The 22,068-nt window shown below is 47.9% G+C and overlaps 1 protein-coding gene across 11 annotated transcripts; it reads left to right on the forward strand.

Moving 5' to 3' along the window:
• Nucleotides 1–5,498: 5,498 nt before the first annotated feature.
• LOC112664757 (b(0,+)-type amino acid transporter 1-like) lies at nt 5,499–20,757 on the forward strand. Of its 11 annotated transcripts, none has more exons than XM_025454565.3 (7): nt 5,499–5,614; nt 5,909–6,339; nt 10,756–10,889; nt 11,065–11,194; nt 12,362–12,486; nt 14,110–14,197; nt 14,710–15,573. In XM_025454565.3, the coding sequence occupies exons 1-7, from the start codon at nt 5,587–5,589 to the stop codon at nt 14,941–14,943; spliced, it is 1,170 nt and encodes a 389-aa protein (XP_025310350.1). In that variant the 5' UTR covers nt 5,499–5,586; the 3' UTR covers nt 14,944–15,573. The 11 variants fall into 11 exon arrangements, 10 of the variants coding, with proteins under 10 accessions (XP_025310350.1, XP_048951750.1, XP_048951751.1 ...); XR_007403097.1 differs by lacking the exon at nt 14,710–15,573 and adding exons at nt 18,996–19,062; nt 19,698–20,751 and having other exon boundaries at nt 5,537–6,339; nt 12,362–12,509; XM_025454563.3 differs by lacking the exon at nt 14,710–15,573 and adding exons at nt 18,996–19,062; nt 19,698–20,748 and having other exon boundaries at nt 5,538–6,339.
• Nucleotides 20,758–22,068: the final 1,311 nt, after the last annotated feature.

A 22,068-nucleotide genomic window follows, 5' to 3' on the forward strand; every position in this document is an offset into this window, starting at 1 on the left:
GAGGCAGAGACACAGGCAGAGGGAAAAGCAGGCTCCATGCAGGGAGCGACGTGGGACTCAATCCCGGTCTCCAGGATCAGGCCCTGGGCTGAAGGGGGCGCTAAACTGCTGAGCCACTCAGGCTGCCCCCCATTTTTTTTTTTTTAATTTTTATTTATTTATGATAGTCACAGAGAGAGAGAGAGAGAGAGAGAGAGAGGCAGAGACACAGGGAGAGGGAGAAGCAGGCTCCATGCACCGGGAGCCCGACGTGGGATTCGATCCCGGGTCTCCAGGATCGCGCCCTGGGTCAAAGGCAGGCGCCAAACCGCTGCCACCCAGGGATCCCCTCTATTGTGGTTTTGATTTGTATTTCCCTAATGAATAAATGATGTTGGATATCTTTTCATGTGCTTGGGGGCCATTTGTCTGTCTTCTTTGGAGAAATGTCTATTAAAATCCTTTGTCCATTTTTATTTTTTAAATTTAATTTGTTTATTTGAGAGAGAGAGTGAATGTGTGTGAGAGAGAGAGCACAAGTGAGGGGAGGAGCGGAGGGAGAGAGAAGCAGACTTCCCACTGAGCAGGGAGCACGTTGCAGGGCTTGATCCCACGACACTGGGATCATGACCTGAGCCAAAGGCACATGTTTAACTGATTGAGCCACTCAGGCAGCTGCTCATTTTTATTTTAATTATTATTATTATTTTTAAATATTTAATTAATTAATTATTTTTAAAGATTTTATTTATTTATCCATGAGAGACATGAGAGAGAGAGACGCAGAGACACAGGCAGAGGGAGAAGCAGGCCCCATGCAGGGAGCCTGATGTGGGACTCCATCCTGGGTCTCCAGGATCAGGCCCTGGGCTGAAGGCAGGCGCTAAACTGCTGAGCCACCTGGGCTGCCCAAGATTTTATTTATTTATTCATGAGAGACACACAGAGAGAGGCAGAGGGAGAAGCAGGCTCCATGCAGGGAGCCTGATGTGGGACTCGATCTTGAGATGCCAGGCTCACGCCCTGAGCCAAGGCAGATGCTTAACCACTGAGCCACCCAGGCATCCCTACAGCTCATTTTTAAATTGGATTGTTTGGGTTTTGTTGTTGATTTGTAAGACTTCTTTATATATTCTGAATACTAGACTCTTGTCAGGTTTGCAAATGTTTTTCCCCTTTCTATGGATTTTTTTTTCACTTTTTTGACACCATCTGATGCACAAAAGTTTTCAACTTTGATGAAGTCCTATATGTTTTTACTTTGTAGCTTATGCTTTTGGTGGCATATTTAAGAAACTATTGTTCAATCTAAGGTCATGAAGATTTGCAACTATGTTTCCTGTTAAATTTTATAGTTTTAGAGCTTACATTTAGGACTTTGATCCATTCTGAATAAATTTTTATATGTAATGTGAGATATCCTGTGCTCCAGCAGTATTTGTGGTTCTTATTTATTATTTATTTATTTATTTATTTATTTATTTATTTATTTTTAAGAGTTTATTTATTTATTATGAGAAACACAGAGAAATCATCCTGCAGGCAGCCTGATGTAGGGCTTGTTCCAGGGACCCTGGGATCATGACCTTGAGCCAAAGACAGACTCTGAAGCACTGAGCCACCCAGGTGCCCCTGTGGTTTTCTTTAAATCAGATAGGAGGGATCCCTGGGTGGTGCAGCAGTTTGGCGCCTGCCTTTGGCCCAGGGCGCAATCCGGGAGACCCTGGATCGAGTCCCACGTCGGGCTCCTGGTGCATGGAGCCTGCTTCTCCCTCTGCCTGTGTCTCTGCCTCTCTCTCTCTCTCTCTGTGTGACTATCATAAATAAATTTAAAAAATTAAAAAAAATAAATCAGATAGGAAAGGGGCACCTGGGTGTCATAGTTGGTTAAGCACCTGAGGTCATGATCTTGGGGTTGTGAGATGGAGCCCCGAATCAGGCTTGTGTTCAGTGTTGAGTCTGCTGGAGGCTCCCTCTCCCTCTGCTTCTTCCTGCTGTATATGCTCTCTGTCTCTCACAAATAAATAAAATCTTTAAAAAATAAATTAATTAGGAAAAATGAGGAGGTAAAGACAAAAAATACATAAGTACCATCTTTATATTTGTCTATGTCGATACTTTTTACCAATGTTCTTTATTTCTTTGTGTGGATTTGAGTTACTGTTTTGTGGCCTTTCATTTCAGCCAGAAGGACTCCCTTTAGCATTTCTTGGAGGGCAGGTCTACTAGAAATGAACTGTCTCAGTTTTTGGTTATCTGGGAATTTCTTCATTTCTTTTTTATCCTGAAGAAGAGTTTTACTGGAAATGGAATTCTTGGCTGACCTCCCTGCCTCCCCGCAGCTCTTCGAAAATGCAATCTCACTGTCTTCTGGCCTCCATGATTTCTGATGAGAAATGACCTGTTAATCTTGTACATACTTGTACAGGATGAATTGCTTCTTTCTTGCTGCATGGTCTGACTTTTGATAGTTTCATTATGAAGTGTCTGTGTATTTCTTTGAGTTTATTCTATTTGGAGTTGCACTTCTTGGACATGCAAATTAATGTTTACTCATCAAATTTGGCAAAATTTCAGCCATTATTTCTTTGAAGTTAACATAACCTTCTTCCTCTCCACAGGATAATGGGACATGAGGGCTTTTGGTCTATTCTCATGAACACTTTTGTGGGAGATCATTAGCCCCATTTTCCTAATGGGAAATGGAACTAATAAAGATCTCATTGAAGGCACAGTGATGTAAAACACAGTTAGTTCTCTAGCTCTTGGGTGCTGGATTTATTCCTAAGATATGTGTTTGGCTGAGCCTCTGACTGGGTCCATCAGCTACCCTGTCACCTATGGTAGCAGCAGAGGGATGCCAAATAAGGCTCAGCTCTGCTTCAGAGGTCCCTTTCTTACAGGCAGGCTTGATTCTGGAGCTGGAGACCATACTTGTCAGATTCTGGAAGAGCAGCAGGAATTGCTCATTGAAGCCCACACAACTTCAGAGTCTCTAGTTCCTTCTATTTAGGAAGAGCCCAGAGGAGAGCCCTCCCCACTGCTTCTACTCATTGTCCTCTTTCCTCCATTGCTGGCTGGTTCAAGCTCCTTAGCCTGGCATTTAGGGTCCTCCTCTTTAGACACACTACTTGATAAGATGAATTATTCAAAGCAATTTTTATGTTCTCATAATGTTCTTCAGGTCCTTCTACATCTCTGTAGTAAAGAATTTATCCTTGCCCAAAGAGAGGTCTGGCCCTTGCCCTCAGCTTCAAGGAGGTAATCCTTGAATAGCCTTTGGAATGCCATGCTTGATTGCAGTGTCTTTATTTGCCAGGGGGCCTTGGACAAGCCAGATAGTAACGATGTGATTTTTGGATGAGGGCTTTGGGCCATGAAATATCAGCTTGATCTCCTGAGGGTCTAGAAACTGAAGCCAGCCACATGAGCAGTCAACTCTGTCTGTGTGATAGAAGCCCAATAAAGAGTGGGCACCAAGGTTCTGGTGAGCTTCCCTGGTTGGCAATGTGATGTGCTTATTGTCACACGTTAATGCCCGGAGAATAATGCTGTCCTGACTCCACAGGGAGAAAAGAACCAGAGGTTCTATGTTTGTATTCTCTTGGATTCCGCTCTGTGTTTCCTCCCTTGGCTGACATTAATCTGGATCCTTTAAGTGTAATAAAACATAACTTGAGTATAAAAAGCTTTTTGTGAGTTCTGTGAAGCTTCATAGCAAATTATTGAACGTAAGGATGTCTTGGGAACCTCCAAACTTTCCATTGGTGTTAGATGTGAGGCTGGTCTTGTGCACTGTCCTCTGACTCTGCAGTTGGTATCTGCTGTCAATAGCTCCTGGAGAAGAAAGGGGTTATTTGTTACATAAGCTATCGCCAGGAAGGAAGCTGATTTTCTTTCCTGAGCTTCCAGGACTCTGTTCTTTCTTATCTTCTTTTCCTAATTCTTCTAGCTCTCTTTTTTTTTTTAAGATTTTATTTATTTATTCATGAGACATACACACACACACACACACACACACACACACACACAGAGGCAGAGACACAGGCAGAGGGAGAAGCAGGCTCCCTGTGGGGAGCCTGATGTGGGACTCAATTCCGGGGCCCCAGGATCACGCCCTGAGCTGAAGGCAGATGCTCAACCGCTGAACCACCCAGGCGTCCCCAGTTCCTTTTCTTCTTAATTACTTCCCTGCCTTGTCCTCTCTCTTCTTACTGGGTAGGAATCTTGAAGGACTTCCTTCTGAATCTTGGACAGCCTTCTCTTCAGGATCTTCTGAAGAAAATGGCCCTACATTTTCTTTCTTTCTTTCTTTCTTTCTTTCTTTCTTTCTTTCTTTCTTTCTTTCTTTCTTTCTTTCTTCTTCTTTTCTTTGATTTTATTTATTTACGTGACAGAGAGAGAGAGAGAACAAGAGGGAGAGGGAGAAGGAGAAGGAGAAGGAGCAGCAGACTCTCCGCTGAGCAGCTGGACATGGGGCCCAATCCCCAGAATTGGAGATCATGACCCGAGCCTTAGGCAGACACTCAACCGACTAAGCCACTCAGGTGGTCCTCAGTGACCTTTCTATCACAACACTGGTAAAGGTTCTAGAACTCAAGATTCTAAAAATATAAGGGAGAGTTAACAAAAAAGTTATATACTATATCCTAAAATGAACATTATTTATAAACCAATGAAATATGCATTTAAATATATATACATATATAATATTCATATATATAATATATATTATATATATATATTTGAAACTAGGGAACTAATGATACTCTTTGCCACATAGTAATGAGTAACATTTAAGGAAAGCCTGCTGCTATATTTCATCTACTATTCGAGCTACTTTGAATGGACTATGCTATTTAATCCTTAGAGTAACCATGTGTGGTGGATACTGTGATTAATTGACAGATGAGTAGGGTGAGATTCAGAGACCTCATCTGAGTTCACACAACTGTGAGGGACTAGAGCTGGGATTTGAACGCAGGATCCCATTCCAGACCTTGTACTTCACTTTTAACCACCTGCTCCCTTCCTGCTAGGGGCACAGGCTCTGTTCTGCACTATGTGAATCCTCTTCTTTGATCATCTTAGTTCTTTCTTAAAACAGGATTCATGCAATTTTGTTTTATTTTATTTTTAGGATTCATGAAATTTTAATTGGAATCTTCATAAAATAGGGGTTGTATTGCTTGGCTGATAAACTACTGCAGAGATTTTTTTTTTTTAGGTTCCTGATGTGCAGTTTTTCAGCATTCTTAGTGTTGGCACAGAGCACTCATCCAACTCTTATTCCACACACAGTGTTGTGGAATTGGGCAGCAGCAGGGATTTCTACCAAATCCCTCTCTCCTTTTCTTGATCTTTCCTGGGTTACATTGGCAAATAGCTCCTGCAAATTGCCTGTGCTGGAGTGTGAGTCAGACAGGGACGGGTAGATCAGTGAAGGCTCAGTCCCTTCTAAATGCCATGCCTTGATTGTCTGGTCTGTGGTTCAGCCTTCCCAAAGCATTGTGTAATCATTAACTCCTGCAGGAAGCCCACAAGACAATTACCTATCAGAGCATCTGCTTCTGCTCAACTAGACACAACAGCTATTGAAGTCCTGAGATGGAGAGAAGTCAGGAAAGAGATGGTGGTGAGGGGGTGGCAGGACGGGAGCCAGACGGTGCGGGGCTAAGGCTGAGGAGGGAGATTGGCTTGTGGAGTGCCGTGTCCCTGATTGCAGGCTGTATGATCGGCTCTGGCATCTTCATGTCCCCACAGGGGGTCTTGGTCTATGTGGGCAGTCCTGGGGCCAGTCTCGTGGTCTGGGCAGTCTGTGGTCTCCTGGCCATGATGGGTGCCCTGTGCTATGCTGAGCTGGGGGCCCTGGTTCCCAAATCTGGCGGGGAGTATGCCTATATCTTGCAAATCTTTGGTTCCTTGCCAGCCTTCCTGGTTATCTACACATTTGTGCTGTTGGTCAGGCCAGCTGCCATTGCCGCCGTCTCTCTGAGCTTTGCTGAGTATGCAGTGGCTCCCTTTTACCCGGGCTGCTCCTCGATGCCCCAAGCCGTGCTCAAGGCTGTGGCTGCCATCTGCATCCTGCTGCTGACGTTGGTCAACTGCTGGAGCTCGCGGCTGGCCACCATGCTGATGAATGTGTGCACGGTTGCCAAAGTATTCTCGTTGCTGGTCATCGTGGGGGGTGGGGCTGTGGTGCTGGGCCAGGGCCGTGGCTACACGGAAGCCTTTCTGTTTGCCTTCCACAATACCACGCAGCAGGCCGGGCGCATCGGCATGGCCTTCTACCAGGGCCTGTGGTCCTTTGATGGCTGGAATAATGTCAACTATGTATTGGAGGAGCTCAAGAATCCAAAGGTGAGTCCGTGATCCTTCTTCAGAGGGTGAAATCTCCAAACATCAGCAATTCCAATTATTGTTATTTGAGCTGACTAAAACCATGAGAAATCAGCTGAAAGTGGGGGCTCCCTTTTTGCAGTCATGCATGCCAGCCCACTGTCTCGCTTAATTTGTTTGTGGAATTATATGAATCATAACTTCTCAAGTGGGCACAGAATTTTATCGGATCACACCAAGGGTCTCATTTGCCCTGTGAGGTAGGTACAGTCCCCCTCTATTTTTCACATGAGATGTAGAAAGGGGGAAGTGATTCTGAGGTCATACCACCAGCGAGAGGCCATGCTTGGTGACTCAGCTTGTTATCTGTCCTGATAGTTGAACATGTGGACTTTTGAGTTACTATGGTAATTAACCCTTTGCTGTAAATATATTTGCTTAGCTTGCTACTTGTTTTCTGTTATTTCCTGCAAGAGTCTTTAATTCTCAGAGAATGAGAACTGAGTCTTTTCCTCCACATTCTCAGGGCTGGCTCAGGGGTCATTACACGTCTCAGCTCTCAATAAAGGCTCCCTGGGGAGTGGGGGTGAGGTTTGGGAGAATTTGGGAGGAAAAAAGGAGCTTGGAGACCGAAGTCCAAGAGCAGAGAGAGATGAATGAGGGCCAAGAGTCCTGGGACCAAGTTTTTATTCTGGTATATAAATTCTTGTGCTTCAGTTCCTTACCTGTGAAACGGGATCATAATTAGCTGCTCCATTTACCTGATGAGGCTTTAAGGTATCAAATGGCATAATCATTGTGGATGGAGTGCCATCAACAGCTGTCAGTTCAGGTGAATGGTTAGTGTGTGCTCAGGTTGGCTCTGGGGCAGGGTATGGGCTACAGGGTGGGGACACCAACTGGCTCATTCAGTTCACAGGTGTAGACTACTCTCCTTCGGAACCCAGGCCCTGGGCTCAAAGCTGATCCCAGGAAAGAGCAAGGGGCCCAAAGATGAGTGAGACAAGCTCCCACACCACATAGCGTGGATTAGTCGACTTTTTCTGTAAAGGACCAGAGAGTTAATATTTTAGGTTTTGTGGGCCATTGAGGTCTTTGTCAAGACTACTCAACTCTGTTGTAGCATGAAAAAGTTATAGGTAAACAAATGAGTGTGGCTGTGCTCCCGTAAACGTTTATTAACAAGCAGCCAGCTGGATTTGGTCCACAGGTTGTGATTTGCTGAACTCAGCTGTATGTAGAGCATTTTTGACGAATATGGGTTTCAAAGCAAAAACAAAGCCGTGCCTCTGAATGCTGGGCATTTGAAATGTTGGCTCTCTGTTCTCTGAAGCACATGTTAAGTATATCTCTGTTTCACACTTTTTTTCAAGAAACTGCTGAACCTATGCCAAACCTGGGCCAGGTTTGTGCCCATGTGCCCTGGGATTTGAGTAAAGAGTTAAGGTATTCAAGAACGAAACCAGAAAATCTCACTGTTCTTGTGGTGCACCTTGGGGCTTAGCTGGCAGGTGGGCTGTCCAAGATATGTCAAGTTCAAAAGCATATGAGATCCCCTTCCCTGTGACTTGGCAGATGGCTGGGTCACGCATGGTGGGTGCTTGCCTGCTGAGGGCTTTCCATGATGGGGCCCTCAGGAGGGGCAACCCAGGATTCTGCTTCACTGGCCCATCTTTGCTATAAGTGGCCTCTTCTGGACCCAGGCACGACACATTTTCAGGACTGGGAAGATGAGAAATTTGTGGCCATGACCATTTGGTGGAGGCAATTCTTTTGCTTCCAGGTCCCCAGATTTGAGAGCTGGAGGGGACCTGAAAGGAGTCATTGAAAAAAAAAAAAAAAGATTTTATTTACTTATGCAAGAGAGACACACAGAGAGAGGCAGAGACATAGGCAGAGGGAGAAACAGACTCCCTGTGGTGAGCCCGATGTGGGACTCGATCCCAGGACCCCAGGATCACGACCTGGGCCAAAGGCAGACACTCAACCACTGAACCACCCATGCACCCCGGAAGGACCCATTTTATGTGAGAAGCCATTGCTGTCCTATTGGCTTCACTTGCACATGTTTGTCACGTGACCTGCTAGGCCTGCTGACCAACCATCCTGGTTCCCTGGGACTGAGGAGTTCTCAAGGATCCCAGACTTCGGTGCTAAAAGCAGGAAAGTCTTAGGCAAACTGGGTTGAATTGGTCACCGTACCTGGCTCCTGCCCTTAGAGGACAGGATAGGGTGGGACAGAGGCTTGGATATCATAAGGCTTGCTGGGGCGCTGCCTCCACTTGCTGCTAGAACTCAGAAAGAAGAGATCCCCGTGAGGCAGGGCAGTCAAGCAGGCCTCCTGCAAGTGCAGAGCTAGAGCTGAGCCTTGAGGGCTGTTGAGGTTTGTGGCCAAACAGCCATGTGGAAGCAGTGTGGACAGGAAGCAGGAGACCTGGAAAGTCTCAAATGCAGGGTGTGTTTATGGAGGATGGGCCCTGAGATCACTACTCTATCCTCCATGCCCCCATGCCCACCTCCAGAGTTTTCTGTGGGGAGATCTTAGTCCTGGCAGAGAGATCTGGAAATTGCTTTTTATTTTAAAATTTTTTAATTTTAATTAATTATTTTTTAAAAAGATTTTATTTATTTATTCATGAGAGACACAGAGAAAGAGAGAGGCAGAGACAAAGGCAGAGGGAGAAGAAGGCTCCCTATGGGGAGCCCGATGCGGGGCTCGATCCCAGGACCCGAGAATCATTACCTGAGCCACAGGCAGACGCTCAACCACTGAGCCACCCAGGCATCCCAATTTTTTTATTTTTTAAAAGATTTTATTTACTTTTTTGAGACAGAGAGAGAGAATGAGCAGGGGTGGGGAGGGGCAGAGGAACAGGGAGCCTGATGTGGGGCATGATCCAGGACTCCGGGCAGACACTTGATCGACTGAGCCTCCAGGTGCCCTGGAAATTGGTTTTTATATAATGTTGAGGGTAGAAGATACGCTAACCAGGGGCAGGTGCTTAAATGGGAGAGGGCCCTACCTCGTGGTGGGCAGGGAGGTCTGAGTGGGACTGTGGTACAGGCCTCCTGGGGCAGCTCTGTGCTGGACCTCCCTGCCTCTTGGTGCAGAATGACCTCATCTCTGTTTCGTTTCGTGTTACACTGTGTCAGTAACAGAAATGCCAGGTTCTGGTGTCCCTTTGGGTACAGAGGGGAGAGGCTCTGGGCTCATCAGTGCTTGCCTGCCCCTCACAAGGTAAGCTAAAGGACATCTAGAGAAAGATGAGGCTGGGGGTGTTGTAGACATGCTTTTCCTACTTTGAAGTGGGCTCTACCTTGGAGTCTAAAGATGTCTATCCAGGGTGGCCCACGCCTGGGGAATCTCTGGGTCCTGGGGAGACCCCTTCTTTCTATTTGCCTCTGGCTCCGGAATGACGTCTAGGGCTGAGGGTGTGAAGCAGGAGGGAATACACTCTGATTTACCCAGTTTTCATGGATTATTCCATTCTTATTGAATGGTTGCTCAGTACCTTTTTTTAAAAAAAGTATTTATTTGTTTATTTGAGAGAGAGAGTTAGAGAATGAACACAAGCAGGAGGGGCAGAGTAACGGGAGAGAATCTCAAACAGATTCTGCACTGAGCGCAGAGCCCAACACAGGGCTCGATCTCATGACCCTGAGATCATGACCTGAGCTGAAACCAAAAGTCGGACACTTAACTTACTGAGCCACTCAGGCGCCCCTCAGTACCTTCATTGGGAGCCCATGGGTCAGACTGGCACTGAGGCTCCAATAGTATAGGCTTTCCGAGTGCCCACAGCCACTGTGTCCAGGCCCTTCCTTTCCCCTCCTCGTTGCTGACCCTCACCCCTTGCAGAGGGGCAGAGCAGTGAGAAGTCCCACTTTACAGATCCCCAGTGACCCCCAATTTCCTGGTGAGGAGACTGGGGGCACAGGGTGGAACCCCTGGGAGTCGTGGCCCTCAGTCCGGGTCTGAGTCCTGGAGACCCAGAGACTAGGCAGGGTTGGCATGGTGGTCTTGGAATATTCCAGTTGCAAAGTTCAATAAACAGCCAGGAATGAAGACCTTTAGCTTTCTTGCCTCTGCTCTCATGGTTGCCCCTCCTGGGAATGCCTCCCATTCCCACCTGCCTGAATCTCTTTCATTCTTCAAGGAGAGCCCAGTATAAGGCCCTACTGATTCTGGAAGTTTTGAGCACAGCTCCTGGGTCCCTGCACTGCTGTGACTGCCTAGTGTCCCTCATGGCCTACTAGCACACCCGCTGTTTGTGAGTCCATGGCATGGGACTGTGAGCACACAGCCCGAGTGGTCCCCAGGGCCTGGCATGTTCCCTGTAGCCAGGATGAGCTCAGCACTGCACTGACCAGCTCGTTCTGGGGGCCTGAGAAGGAACTCATCTGCTAACATGTGGCCTTTCTCCCGGCTCTCTGCAGCAAAACCTGGTGTGGGCGCTGATGATCGCCATCCCTCTGGTCACCAGCCTGTACCTCCTGGTCAACATCAGTTACCTGCTAGTGTTGTCACCCAATGAACTCCTTTCCTCTGATGCTATGGCCGTGAGCTGGGGGTGAGTGAGTCAAGTGACGCGTTCCCTGGCCCCGGGCAGACAATCCAGGTTGGGGAAGGACAGTGCCCTGTGTGGATTTCAACGTGCCACTAGTGGTTTTGCTTGCTCTGTTTCCTTGTGGTTGCCTTCCAGTTTGCTGCTGGAGTTTCTTCCCTTGATTCCTCTACTGTCCTAGGAACCAGGTGCTGGGGGACTGGGCCTGGCTGGTACCCTTGGCTGTCACCCTCTCGACACTTGGCTCTACCAATGGGACATTCTTCGGTGGAAGCCGTGTGTGCTATGTGGCTGCAAGAGAAGGCCACATGGTGAGAGATGGGGTCCGGGCCGGGCAAGGTGGTGGGGCTGCAGGAGGGCATTGGAAGGGCTGCAAAGGCTAAGCTTTCTCCTGCCTGAGCTTAGTTCTTTAGCCCGCACCGCTCCCCCCCCCTCCCGCCCCCAGGACTTCCCCTACAGGACATAGCCCTCTTCTCTCTAAGAATGGGATTAAAGCATCCCACGCATCTTCGATCTCAATTCCAGTCTTTTGACTTCAGGTTTTGGGAGATCACCATACTGGGTCACACTGTGGAGCCTGTAGGTGACGAAGATGTTGGTGCACTCCAGGGGGGTGGGGCCAGCAGGGCAGAGCCACAGGAGCAGAGTCAATGTGTACACTCAGGCCATTCCCCCAGGGACTCTGTCCCTCTTGTAGCTTTTGCAGCAATGATGCTCAATAAAAGATAACGCCCAGATCTCAGGGGCTTACGACAGCAAACATTTCATGGTGCTCATCAGTCCCTGGGGCCACTGTGGCTCTGCTCCAGGCTGGGGTTGTTGTTCAGATTTTCTCGTTTGGCACTGTGAGGCTGTTCTTGTCCCAGGGACCCAGGCCAAAGCATATTTTTGCCTGGAGCAGGTGGCAGGGGTTCAAGAGACCAAGCCAAAGCGTATTTTGAGCCTCTGCTGTGTTACTCCTGCTCACCTTTCATTGGCCAAGCCCAGCATCAATGGATGAGGAGTTAGAACATCTTTCCCCTACAGAGGTGGGAGATGGAGCCTATTTGCTGAGTAATAATACAATCTACCACAATAACCCGCAATCCCACTCCATGCTCCGTCCCTAACTGTCCTCCCCTCTCCTCCCTACTCTTCTGTCTTCCCACCCTTGGTCCCTCTTCCTGTCTTGGGGATGACCAATAAGAAGATGAACCACCTGGCCAGGCCCCTGCTTCAGCTCTCTACACTCCAGCCCACATCCTAAGCTATTTGGGTCTTGGCTGCCTTGGAGAGACAAGCCCCCCACACTGCACCCCGGGCCTGGTGTCACTCCAAGTGGGGCCTACATCAGGAAGCTGTGTAGACTGGGGACCATGAGGTTGGGCCTGCTGGTGTCCAGAGAGAGTTTGGTGGGGGAGGAGGACTGGGAGCTTTCCAGAGCCGATACCTGCTGTGGCTGCCTTGGGGGGCTGCCTGACACCCGGCTTTGCTCCCAGCCCCAACTTCTGTCTATGGTTCATGTGCATCGCCTCACACCAACTCCGGCACTGATGTTTACCGCCGCAGTGGCTCTGGTCCTGGTCATCCCAGGAAACTTCAGCACCATCGTGAACTTCTTGAGGCAAGTGAGACTGTCCTCCCATGGTGGGTATCTCAGGGCCCCTTTGTGTGCATACTCACATACACTCATACATGTATATAGAAGTCCCTTCTGTGTGCACATTCATGCACAATCATGTATGTATGTAAACACGCGCGTGCACACTTCTGGAAGCCCCTACATGTAATTATGACATATATGCCTATATATATACATGCATATGTGCATGCACTCTTCTAGAAGCCTGAGCTCAGGGTTCCAGCACATGCACACACATTTCAGCCATTCCCTCCCAGTTATATTTCCAAAATTAAATGTAGCTCCCTCCTCTCTTGCCCTGTTTCCAAAAATTCAATGAGACAAATGTTTGACCAAGAGGCAGACAAGTAAAAGGCTTGTGTTATCTTTGTCATGTTTTATTCCACCTTGTTCCATTATTCTGTCGCTGGGGTCGTGTTAAAGCTATCTTTGGGCTTTACTCACTACTACTTGTAGCCCTCGGCTGTGCTGTGATCTTCCCTTTGTAGTGTGATCTGTGCTCAGGACCCTGACCCAGCATATCTCTAGCAAACTCAAGGCAGACCCACAAGCAAGTTGGGAAGGTATAATCAGTGATTGCCTTGAAGTGGGGAGATGTTCTGATCCCCTTTATTACCTTCCCTGGGGTAGAAATGATAGGCTATTGTGCCATCCAGCCATAATTTTATGACCTCATCTGAAGCAGGTTCAGCGGGCATGTCCTCATACTAACAGGCAAGCGAGTGTCGGGGTGCAGAGGGAGTTCTCAGAGTAATTGTTCACGCATCGTGTGCTCTCTTCCTTGTTGTCATAAGTAAAACTAATCTTCTGGAACAGGATACGTGGTGCCTGATGTGACTTTCTTCAGAACATTAAGTAATAGACCTGGTTTTTCTTGTTGTCTTTTTCCCATGAGAAAGGATAAAATCATTACATGGTGAGAATAAAATCAAACCCACGATGAGCCCAGGGTTTCTTTAGGCTGAGATTGGGGAATGTGACTGAGAATGAGTGAGAATGTTGGGATGATCCATCCCCATAAGAACACAAAGTCTCCCGGTCTTGACCACCTCAAGAGATGGCCTGGTCTGGACCCTGACTCCAAGGTCGATGAAGCTTTCATCAGACCTACATCAGTCACTCCACTACCTACCCTGGAGAAGGCAGAGGCCAGGGGATTGTCTGGGTGCTCAACAGCCTACCCTATCACCAACTCTAAGGTAGGAGGACCTGCTGTGAATGCGCTGGTCCTTGAGGAGAGCACAGACTTTCTTGAGATTCCATCACTCTTTTTTCTGGACAAGCAGGTGCTCCTCCCTTCCTTTGAAAACTGTCCTCTTCTGTTCAGCCAGGGACAAAGAAGGCCTGATCTGAAGCTAAGTGGGTGTCTGGGCTTGTGTACGTGTCACTTTGTGACTGAAGATGAAGGAGGCAGGAATACCCTCCAGGGCATTCTTGTCCTTGGAACTCCAGCCTTGCCATCTTCTTTCCTTAGTCTGCATGGACAAGGGCACCTGCAGGTGGCTGAAAGGCCCCTGATGGGCTTGTACTTCTGCCCCACGTTTGCATCTGCTAGGCCCACCCCGGGCAGGGCCCAGTAGTGAGCAGCTTCTGTTTGCCTTTCAGCTTTCTTGGCTGGATCACCTATGGAACTACCATTAGCTGTCTCTTGTACTTGCGGATGAAGAAGAAGAACCTTCCTCGACCTTACAAGGTAGACTTTGGAATAAACATTGGGCTTTTTTCAACCCTAGGCTGTTGCATGAAGCAGATTATTGGATCACAGCCTCCTATGGGGCCTAGAGAAAGAATGTAAGAGGTGGCCACTGTCATATTTGCTAGAAAATTTCTGTATTTCCTGGCGGGTGAGGGACAGCTGGATCACAAGGCATCGATTCTGCTTATTGGGGATTCACTTCTCTGGAGGACCCTGAGGGAGAATAGCAGGAGACACATGCCGAGAGGATGCTCACACACAGTAGGATTCACAAGAATCTCCTCTCAGAGAGGAGGTCAAGCTGGGTCCCAAAGCTCCTGCTCCTTGGATGGCCCCCTGTAAGCTGGCAGGTGGCTTTTCTGGCTAGCCAAGCTATGATGGCAGGGACTGGAAGAAGGGAACTGGTGGCAGGTGGAAACAACAGGCAGGCAGGCAGGAGGGACAGAGCCCAGGTGCCATACACCATGTCCAGTACCTCTCCATCATTCAGGTCTCTGTGTCCTTGGCAGGTCCCCACCGTCATCCCTGTCATCATGCTCCTTGCTTCTCTCTACCTGGTGCTGGCACCCATCATCGACCACCCCCAGATTGAGTTCCTATACATCTTCCTGTTCCTGCTCAGTGGCATCCCGGTCTATTTTCTGCTTGTCCACTTCCAGTGCCAGCCCAAGTGGTTGCAGATGGCCACCATGTACCTCCAGCTGCTCCTGGAAGTTGCTCCAGCCATTAAAAACGTTGACTAAAGGACTGGACAGGTGTGCACTGCCCTCCTTGCTGCAACACCTCTACCCCCACACAAGTGGTCTTGCCAGCTTTTCTGTAGGTTGACTATGCATAATTCCAATAAGCGACTGGGATGCTAAATACAGCTATCGCGAAGTTTTGGGGGTATCCAACCAGGACAGCATCCCCCTTTCTCTAAGAACTGCTCCTCCAATGCAAGGGGATCTCATAGCCACATTGGTATCGCAGGGCTGCCTTTCCGGGTATAGCTATTTGATATTCCAGGTGGGCAGCATGAAATACGTTCCCTTCCTTGGAGATTTTGGAGTTAGAATTCTGATGGTTGCCTGACCTGACAATGGTAAATTCTGGGATCTGTGTGGGACCATCTTCCATAATCTGGGCAGAGTAGAGAAAGCGCCTGTGGAGAGAGGAATGGAGATACATCGCGAAATAGTGTTGAGAAATTATATGATCCCCACGAGCTGGGGGAACGATCTGAGCAGGCGACAGCCTCCATCCTTGGCTGCTTTCCAGTTCTGGCCTCTGTCCTTCCAGGGCCCAGCTGCCATCTGACTGCCCTTCCTGCTTTTTGATTGTCTAGGACAACTTGATACCTTGTAATAAATTTCCAATTTTGGCTCAGGTGAGTTGGAGTGAGTTCTTGTTTCTTGCAAATGGAAAAGCTCTGAGTCTGAAAAAACTTCCTCAGGAAGACGTGCTACTTTAGTTCCTATTTAAAGCTGCCAACCAGCTTGAACAGAGAAAGAGGCAAGAGCCGGATCCCTGGGAGGGAGGGATTCTATTGGCTTTGGGTGAAAGGGAGGACAGTCAAAATTCTAGAAGAAAGGATGTAAAGTTAGAACTGACCTCAGCAGGCCAATGTGGTTGTAGGACTAGAGAGAGGCAAGAGGGCAGAGATATCTTGCTGCCCAGGTGAAAATACGGGACAGGAAGGATGACGGCAGCGCTTGGAAAGGCTGGGGGTGCAGCTTCTGAGTCCTTCAGGGAAGGGAGGGCATCCAAAAGAGGAGGGGCAGGGACTCTGCTCAGCCCCCCCCGCCCCCCCCCCCCCCCCCCCCCGCAGCTGGGCCAAGAGACCTATGTATGGCTTTCATTTTACCGCCCGGATATGGAAAAGGCTCCCACAAGCTCTTTCTGTTAAGTTTTCTTCTCACATCAACCACTTCTCCATTTTCCCCAACACCAAACGGGTGTCCAGTGATTCCGTTCAGTTCTGCACTATCTGAGGTAATACAGACCCCCAAAGCTAAAGGACTCAGGCACCAGGTGCAGACACCGGTCTTAACATCGGGTCCCTCGATCACCCGTGCTTCTGCCCAGCTTGGTGACAGCCCCTCCCTCCATGGTCAGTCACTTGCTAGAATGACTCAGGACTCTGGAAAAACACTTTCCTTACTTGCTATTGCCAGTTCATTATGAAAGATACAACTGGGGAGCAGCCCAGTGGAAGAGATGCACGGGGGAAGGCACAGGGGAAGGGGTGTGGAGCTTCCATGCTATGCTCCCTTTGGCTGTGTCACCCTCCTGGCGCCTTGATGTGTCCACTCAACCTGGAAACTCTCTGAAATCTGTCCATTAGAAGTTTTTATGGAAGTTCCATTTATGTAGGTGGATTAATCGTTGGCCATGGTGATTGAATTCAATCTCCAGCCCCTTGGCCCTCCCCAGAGGTCAGAGGTGGGGGTAGGGCAGAAAGTTTCAACCGTTCATCTGTCTTGGACTTTCTGGAAACCAGCCCCCATCCGGAAGCTGTCTGGGGCCCCTATCCATTAGTCCTCTTCAATAGCATACAAAAGACAACCATCACTCCAGAGATTCTAATGCTTTGGGAGCTGTGTGCTAGGAACTGGGGACAAAGACCTAATATTTCTTTTTTGTTATACCTCCCTTCTGAACTGTGAACTCTTTATCTGTGCTGTCCCCCAGTACACACTGAACAATGGGGGAATGCATCACAGTTATATTTTTTAGGATTTGCATGCATGGCTTTTTTCCCCATCATGCCTGGTCTGCCCTGGGCTCCCAGACCATATCCTGAGAAGGTTCTCTAAGGAACGGGGACATCTCCCAAGCCTTGAGCAATCGCGTCCAGCTGGCAGTGGATGCATGCCTAGGGGTGGGAAACAGAGAGGGGAGCTGAACCATCACAGGCTTGGCCTTGGGTCTTGCCCTCCAGTTAGGCTGTGTCTCAGTTTGTGACTCAGTCTTCTCATCCTTCCCATAACCAACTGCCTTTGGGCTCACAGTCCTTTTGTGATGGTGCAAAGGGTCCCCAAGGCCAGGCTCTGAGAGGACAGCTTCCTGCTCTTTGCAATTTCCCAGGACATCCTCCTTGAGCTCCTGTTTTGCCCCAGACCCCCCCTCCTGGGTCCCGGAATAGTAGTGGGAAGTGATCCTTGATGGAAATCTGAGATTTCTTAAGAAATTAGTATATTGGACTTCCTTGCTCCAAGTCAAGACCATGATTTCCATTGTTACTTATCTTCTATAATCAGAGATGACATAGTAAATGTCATGATGCTGGCCTTTGGATTGGAAAAAAACTGTTCTGAGTCTTGGGGACCAGGTCAGAGTCCTCACTGTTTCTTCTAGAGAAGCAATAAATTCCAGGAAATGTGTGGGGCAGGTGCTGGCTGGGTTCCTGGGGGAAGGGCAGTGTTCTTTAACCCTAGGTCCACCCAACAACATCTGGATGTTTCTGTTTGGGTCAGAGCCTGGCTATTCCCAGTTATAAGCACTCAATTCTTTGGACTTCCTTTTGACCAATTACACTGTCTTGTGCTGAATACTTAGAATAGTGGAAACTGAGTTTCATAAATCAATCCATACAAATGAATGTCATGGTTAAATTTTCACACTACAAAGGATATAAGTAAAAAGGCAACATTTCTTACTCCACACTCCCCATTTCCAGTGCAAAAAGTTTCCTTGCTTACTTCCAGAAAGCTTCTGCACGTGCACATAAACCATGGTAGAGTCCACTGCTGCTTTCTTTGCTTGTTAGAGTAATCACAACCTGTTCAATTCTACCTGTTGAGGGGAAGCAGTTCTCTTTTCATATCTCTGTCCCCAGACCAGAAGTCTGAGTCCTCTACTGTGGTGGTCATTCTTTTTTTTTTTAATATTTTATTTATGTATTCATGAGGGACACACACAGAGAGAGAGGCAGAGACACAGGCAGAGGGAGAAGCAGGCTCCATGCAGGGAGCCCAATGCAGGACTTGATCCCAGGACCCCAAGATCACACCCTGAGCCAAAGGCAGACACTCAGCCACCGAGCCACCCAAGCGTGCCCTGTGGTGATCATTCATACTGTTCACTATCCTCTAGCTCTCCTTCTGACCACATGATAGGATTGTAGAGTTCCCTGTCCCCTTGGAGTTTAGATGTAACCCCAGCACTTGATTTGGTCTATAAAATGTGAGTTGAAATGACAAACGTTACTGCTAGGGTGAAGCTTCAAGAGCCAGTGCACAATTTCCTGCATTTTCCATTTCCCTCTGCTTTGGTGGCTGGCAGTGTTCTCATGGCTGCTCTGTTAGCCTGGGTCCTGATACAATGATGGGATGCTGCAGGGCCAGCCCACAGCCAACCCTACCTGGGCATGGAGTGTGAGCAAAATTAACTTTTGTTATTTAAACCACTGAGATTGGGGGATGTTTGTTACTGCAGCATAATCTGGCCCGTCCTGACTGTGCATCCCTCCTCTATTCATGAGGCTTACAAGTGCCCAGGACTGCTGACCAATTGAGATGGGCCTCACTTTGAGAGTTGCCAAGGAGACCACATGTGATGTGAGGTCATCCTCTCCCTGGTCTCCGGGCTGTCTCTCCTCATCCCTCTCACATCAGTGATTCCTTGGTTGCGTTTGTGTTCCCTGTCCTTTTGCTCCTGGCCACCTTCCCCCTGCCCCTGCCCTCATTTTCTTTCCTTACTTTCCACAGTCACACAGTCTTATTTTGCCTCTGAGGGAAGAAAAACTGGTTCTGCAAATATGCCCAAAAGAAGTTTTGCTAGTGAGGGCTTTTGAATCTTTGTTCCTGCCTAGGTGTGCACTGAAGAAAGAAAAACTGTCCAGCCCTGCCCTTGAGTACCAGTGAGGAAGACAGAAGGAGGTAAACATACATTACAAAAGCCAGCAGATCATTACTTTGAGACATAACTCCAATGCACACAGATAAGCATAAACTGACACATCCCCCCTTTTTAAAAAAATATTTTATTTATTTATTCATGAGAGACTCAGAGAGAGAGAGAGAGAGAGAGAGGCAGAGACATAGGCAGAGGGAGAAGTAGGCTCCCTGCAAGGATCCCAATGCAGGACTCGATCCTGGACCCCAGGATCATGCCCTGAGCCGAAGGCACTCAACTGCTAAGCCACCCAGGCATCCCTTATTCCTTTTAAGATAGCAATGGGCTATACTCTAGAGTTTTCTAAAAATTCCTTAATGCTTAATGTGGGAGAACTTTTTAAGACTTTTTGTATAAAAAAGTATTTTTATATCTCTCTTTTATATCATCTCTTTTTAATGGATGCCTGGTATTATTGGCCTATTGTCCATGGATATTCTCTGGTCTTATTACAATACAAGCAAAGCTAGAGGGACCACTTGGTTGTATAGAAAAGTGATGATCCAAAAGCAGGCACCTTCTTTCTTCCCGAATCATCTTTGTTTGTTCTATGCTATAGTCCTCCTCCTGAATTACTGTTTGCCATTATTTTTTGCTATAAATGAAATCTATGTTTTAGGTGTAGGAAGATACATCTAAACCATAAAGCTATTGTGACATGGACTGTGACCTTTGTGAACTACAGAATGTCTATGGAATATAGATGCTCTGACATCATCACTTTTGATTTGCTTCATTTATACATGCTCTGGATTGAAACTTTTTGTAAAATGAAGAATCTCAGAAATTTCTTTAAAATATCTTTTACACTGTCTCTCCGCCACCTGGCCAGGGTCTGTTATATAATCAGGATTCATTGATCCTGGTGCTGCTCACGACTGTTCATTGTCACACTCTTGGGAGTCAGTATAAAGCATTTGGGAGCTATTAAAATTGCTAAATAAATTAAAAAAAAACATTTTGCAAGCCATCTCTATGTCCCCTTAGGAAACATCTTTTCTTGGGATAAGGTTTGGATTTGTATATCTATGCTTTTCATTTTAGATCCAGAAATGCTATACAATTTTTAGAGGTGGAAAATTATGTGATATTATACACATAAAAGAAAAGTTAGAATCTTATTGTTTTGATCCAAAGGCCTTTTCAAGCCCCTCAGAAAGAAGGCCAGAAACAAAGCTATCTTTAAAACATAATGCAAAAGTAGAACAGAAAAGATAGATTTATTTTTTTTTAAGATTTTATTTATTTATTCATGAGAGATGCAGAGAGAGGCAGAGACATAGGCCTCTCTGCAGGGAGCTCCATGCGGGACTTGATCCCAGGACCCAGGGATCATGACCTGAGCCAAAAGCAGATGCTCAACCACTGAGCCACCAAGGTGTCCCACGCAGACATATATCTGAGTGTAAAAGTAAATGGCATCTTTAGAGTGTTTCCCATTCAGGGCGGTCAGATCAGTCTATCAGCAATTCCTGGTGATCTGGTCAGATGAAAAGGCAGAGAAACAGATGGTGAGACTGGAGCTGAATAGAAAGATAGCCGCTTGGGAATCCCTGGGTGGCTCAGCGGTTTTGCACCTGCCTTCGGCCCAGAGCATGATCCTGGAGACCCGGGATTGAGTCCCACATTGCGCTCCCTGCATGGCCTGCTTCTCCCTCTGCCTGTGTCTCTGCCTCTCTCTGTGTGTCTCTCATGAATAAATAAATAAAATCTTTAAAAAAAAAAAAAGATAGCTATTTGTCACTGGGCCTCCCAGGCATGTCCTGAGCCCTCCCTCGGGCCCTGGGGGCTGTGAGGGGGACACACGAGGCTGGGTGATCCTGAGACCAGCTCCAGGGGCCATCTCTGCCTGGGATTCATTGATGCTGGTACTGCTCACGACTGTTCATTGTCGCAGCCCAGGGAGTGGCCCTGAGTGTAGCCCCAGGTGGGGAGATTCCAACCATCTCTTGGGGAAACGGAGAAGTCTGGGTCCCTGGCCTCAAGCTCCGACAAGGGATGGTCCTGGGGCCAGTCTGCTCTGGGAGTATGACAGGGCCTGACAGGTGGCCCAGGGAGCACATGCAGGACCCAGGGAGGGAAGGGTGGCGGGACCTCTGGCTCAGGTAAAGGGGTCCAAGGGAAACATTCGGGCTTGAGTTCAGCTGCAGCTTTGGAGAGGACAGTGGCCCTCGGGAGATGCCCCTGCCTCCTGGTGCTGAAAGGGTTTGAGGATGCAGGTGGCTTTGCAGGGAAGCTGGGGAGGCAGCAGGAGGTGTGAGGGGCACGGGTGGGTCTGAGACGCACAGCAGAGGGAGATGGGCCTGGTCTGGGTTGTGGGAAGGGGATGTCACCATGACTCTCAAGCTTTGAGCCTGGGGAACTTGGTGAATGTGTTATGGTCCATGGAAATAGGGAAGAGGGACAGATTTGGAGGAAAGGAAGTCTTCAGTTTTGTTCATTTTGGAACGTCATGGAATCTTCCTGTGGACTTAGTAGGGTGAGTTTGCATATTTGGAGCTCAAAAGCCCTGGCTAGAAAGCAAAGGTGGAAATTGAAGCCATGGCAGTGAAGAAGAGGGTTGAAGACAAGCTCTCGATGCCACAAATAAGCTATTGACTGACCGAGCTCCTGGAAATCTACCAGGCCTGTCTGAATAGCACCCCACCCTCCACCCCATATACACATACCTGTACTTCTCACATATGAGTCACAACGCTCATGCCCCATGCTGAAGAATCGAGAGTGCATCACTCAGAGGAATTCTTAGAGAATTTCCTCTTAATCCAGGGGTGGGGACTTGGTCTGTGCTACCTCCAAGTCACTCAGACAATAGCCAGCTCCCTCATTGTCTGGGCATGTGGTTGCCACCCCATCCCCTTATCTCCCATGTTCAGAGTCCTAGCCCTGGGTCTGGCTTTGGTGACATCTGAACAAACCACCAGGGCTTGGAAGGCAGAGGGGGTGTTGGAGTGTGGGGGTGGTTTGGTTCCCTACATTGCACCAGAGCT

Source organism: Canis lupus, chromosome 17 (assembly GCF_003254725.2).
Source record: "Canis lupus dingo isolate Sandy chromosome 17, ASM325472v2, whole genome shotgun sequence".
Taxonomy (NCBI): domain Eukaryota; kingdom Metazoa; phylum Chordata; class Mammalia; order Carnivora; family Canidae; genus Canis; species Canis lupus.

What these genes read in the sequence shown, in the direction of transcription:
- LOC112664757 (XM_025454560.3), top strand. Translation starts at nt 5,587, where the DNA reads ATGGAGAGAAGTCAGGAAAGAGATGGTGGTGAGGGGGTGGCAGGACGG. An exon ending in GCTATGGCCGTGAGCTGGGG is followed by an intron (nt 10,890 to 11,064) that starts GTGAGTGAGTCA and finishes CTACTGTCCTAG; the next exon opens with GAACCAGGTGCTGGGGGACT. An exon ending in ACCTTCCTCGACCTTACAAG is followed by an intron (nt 14,198 to 14,709) that starts GTAGACTTTGGA and finishes TGTCCTTGGCAG; the next exon opens with GTCCCCACCGTCATCCCTGT.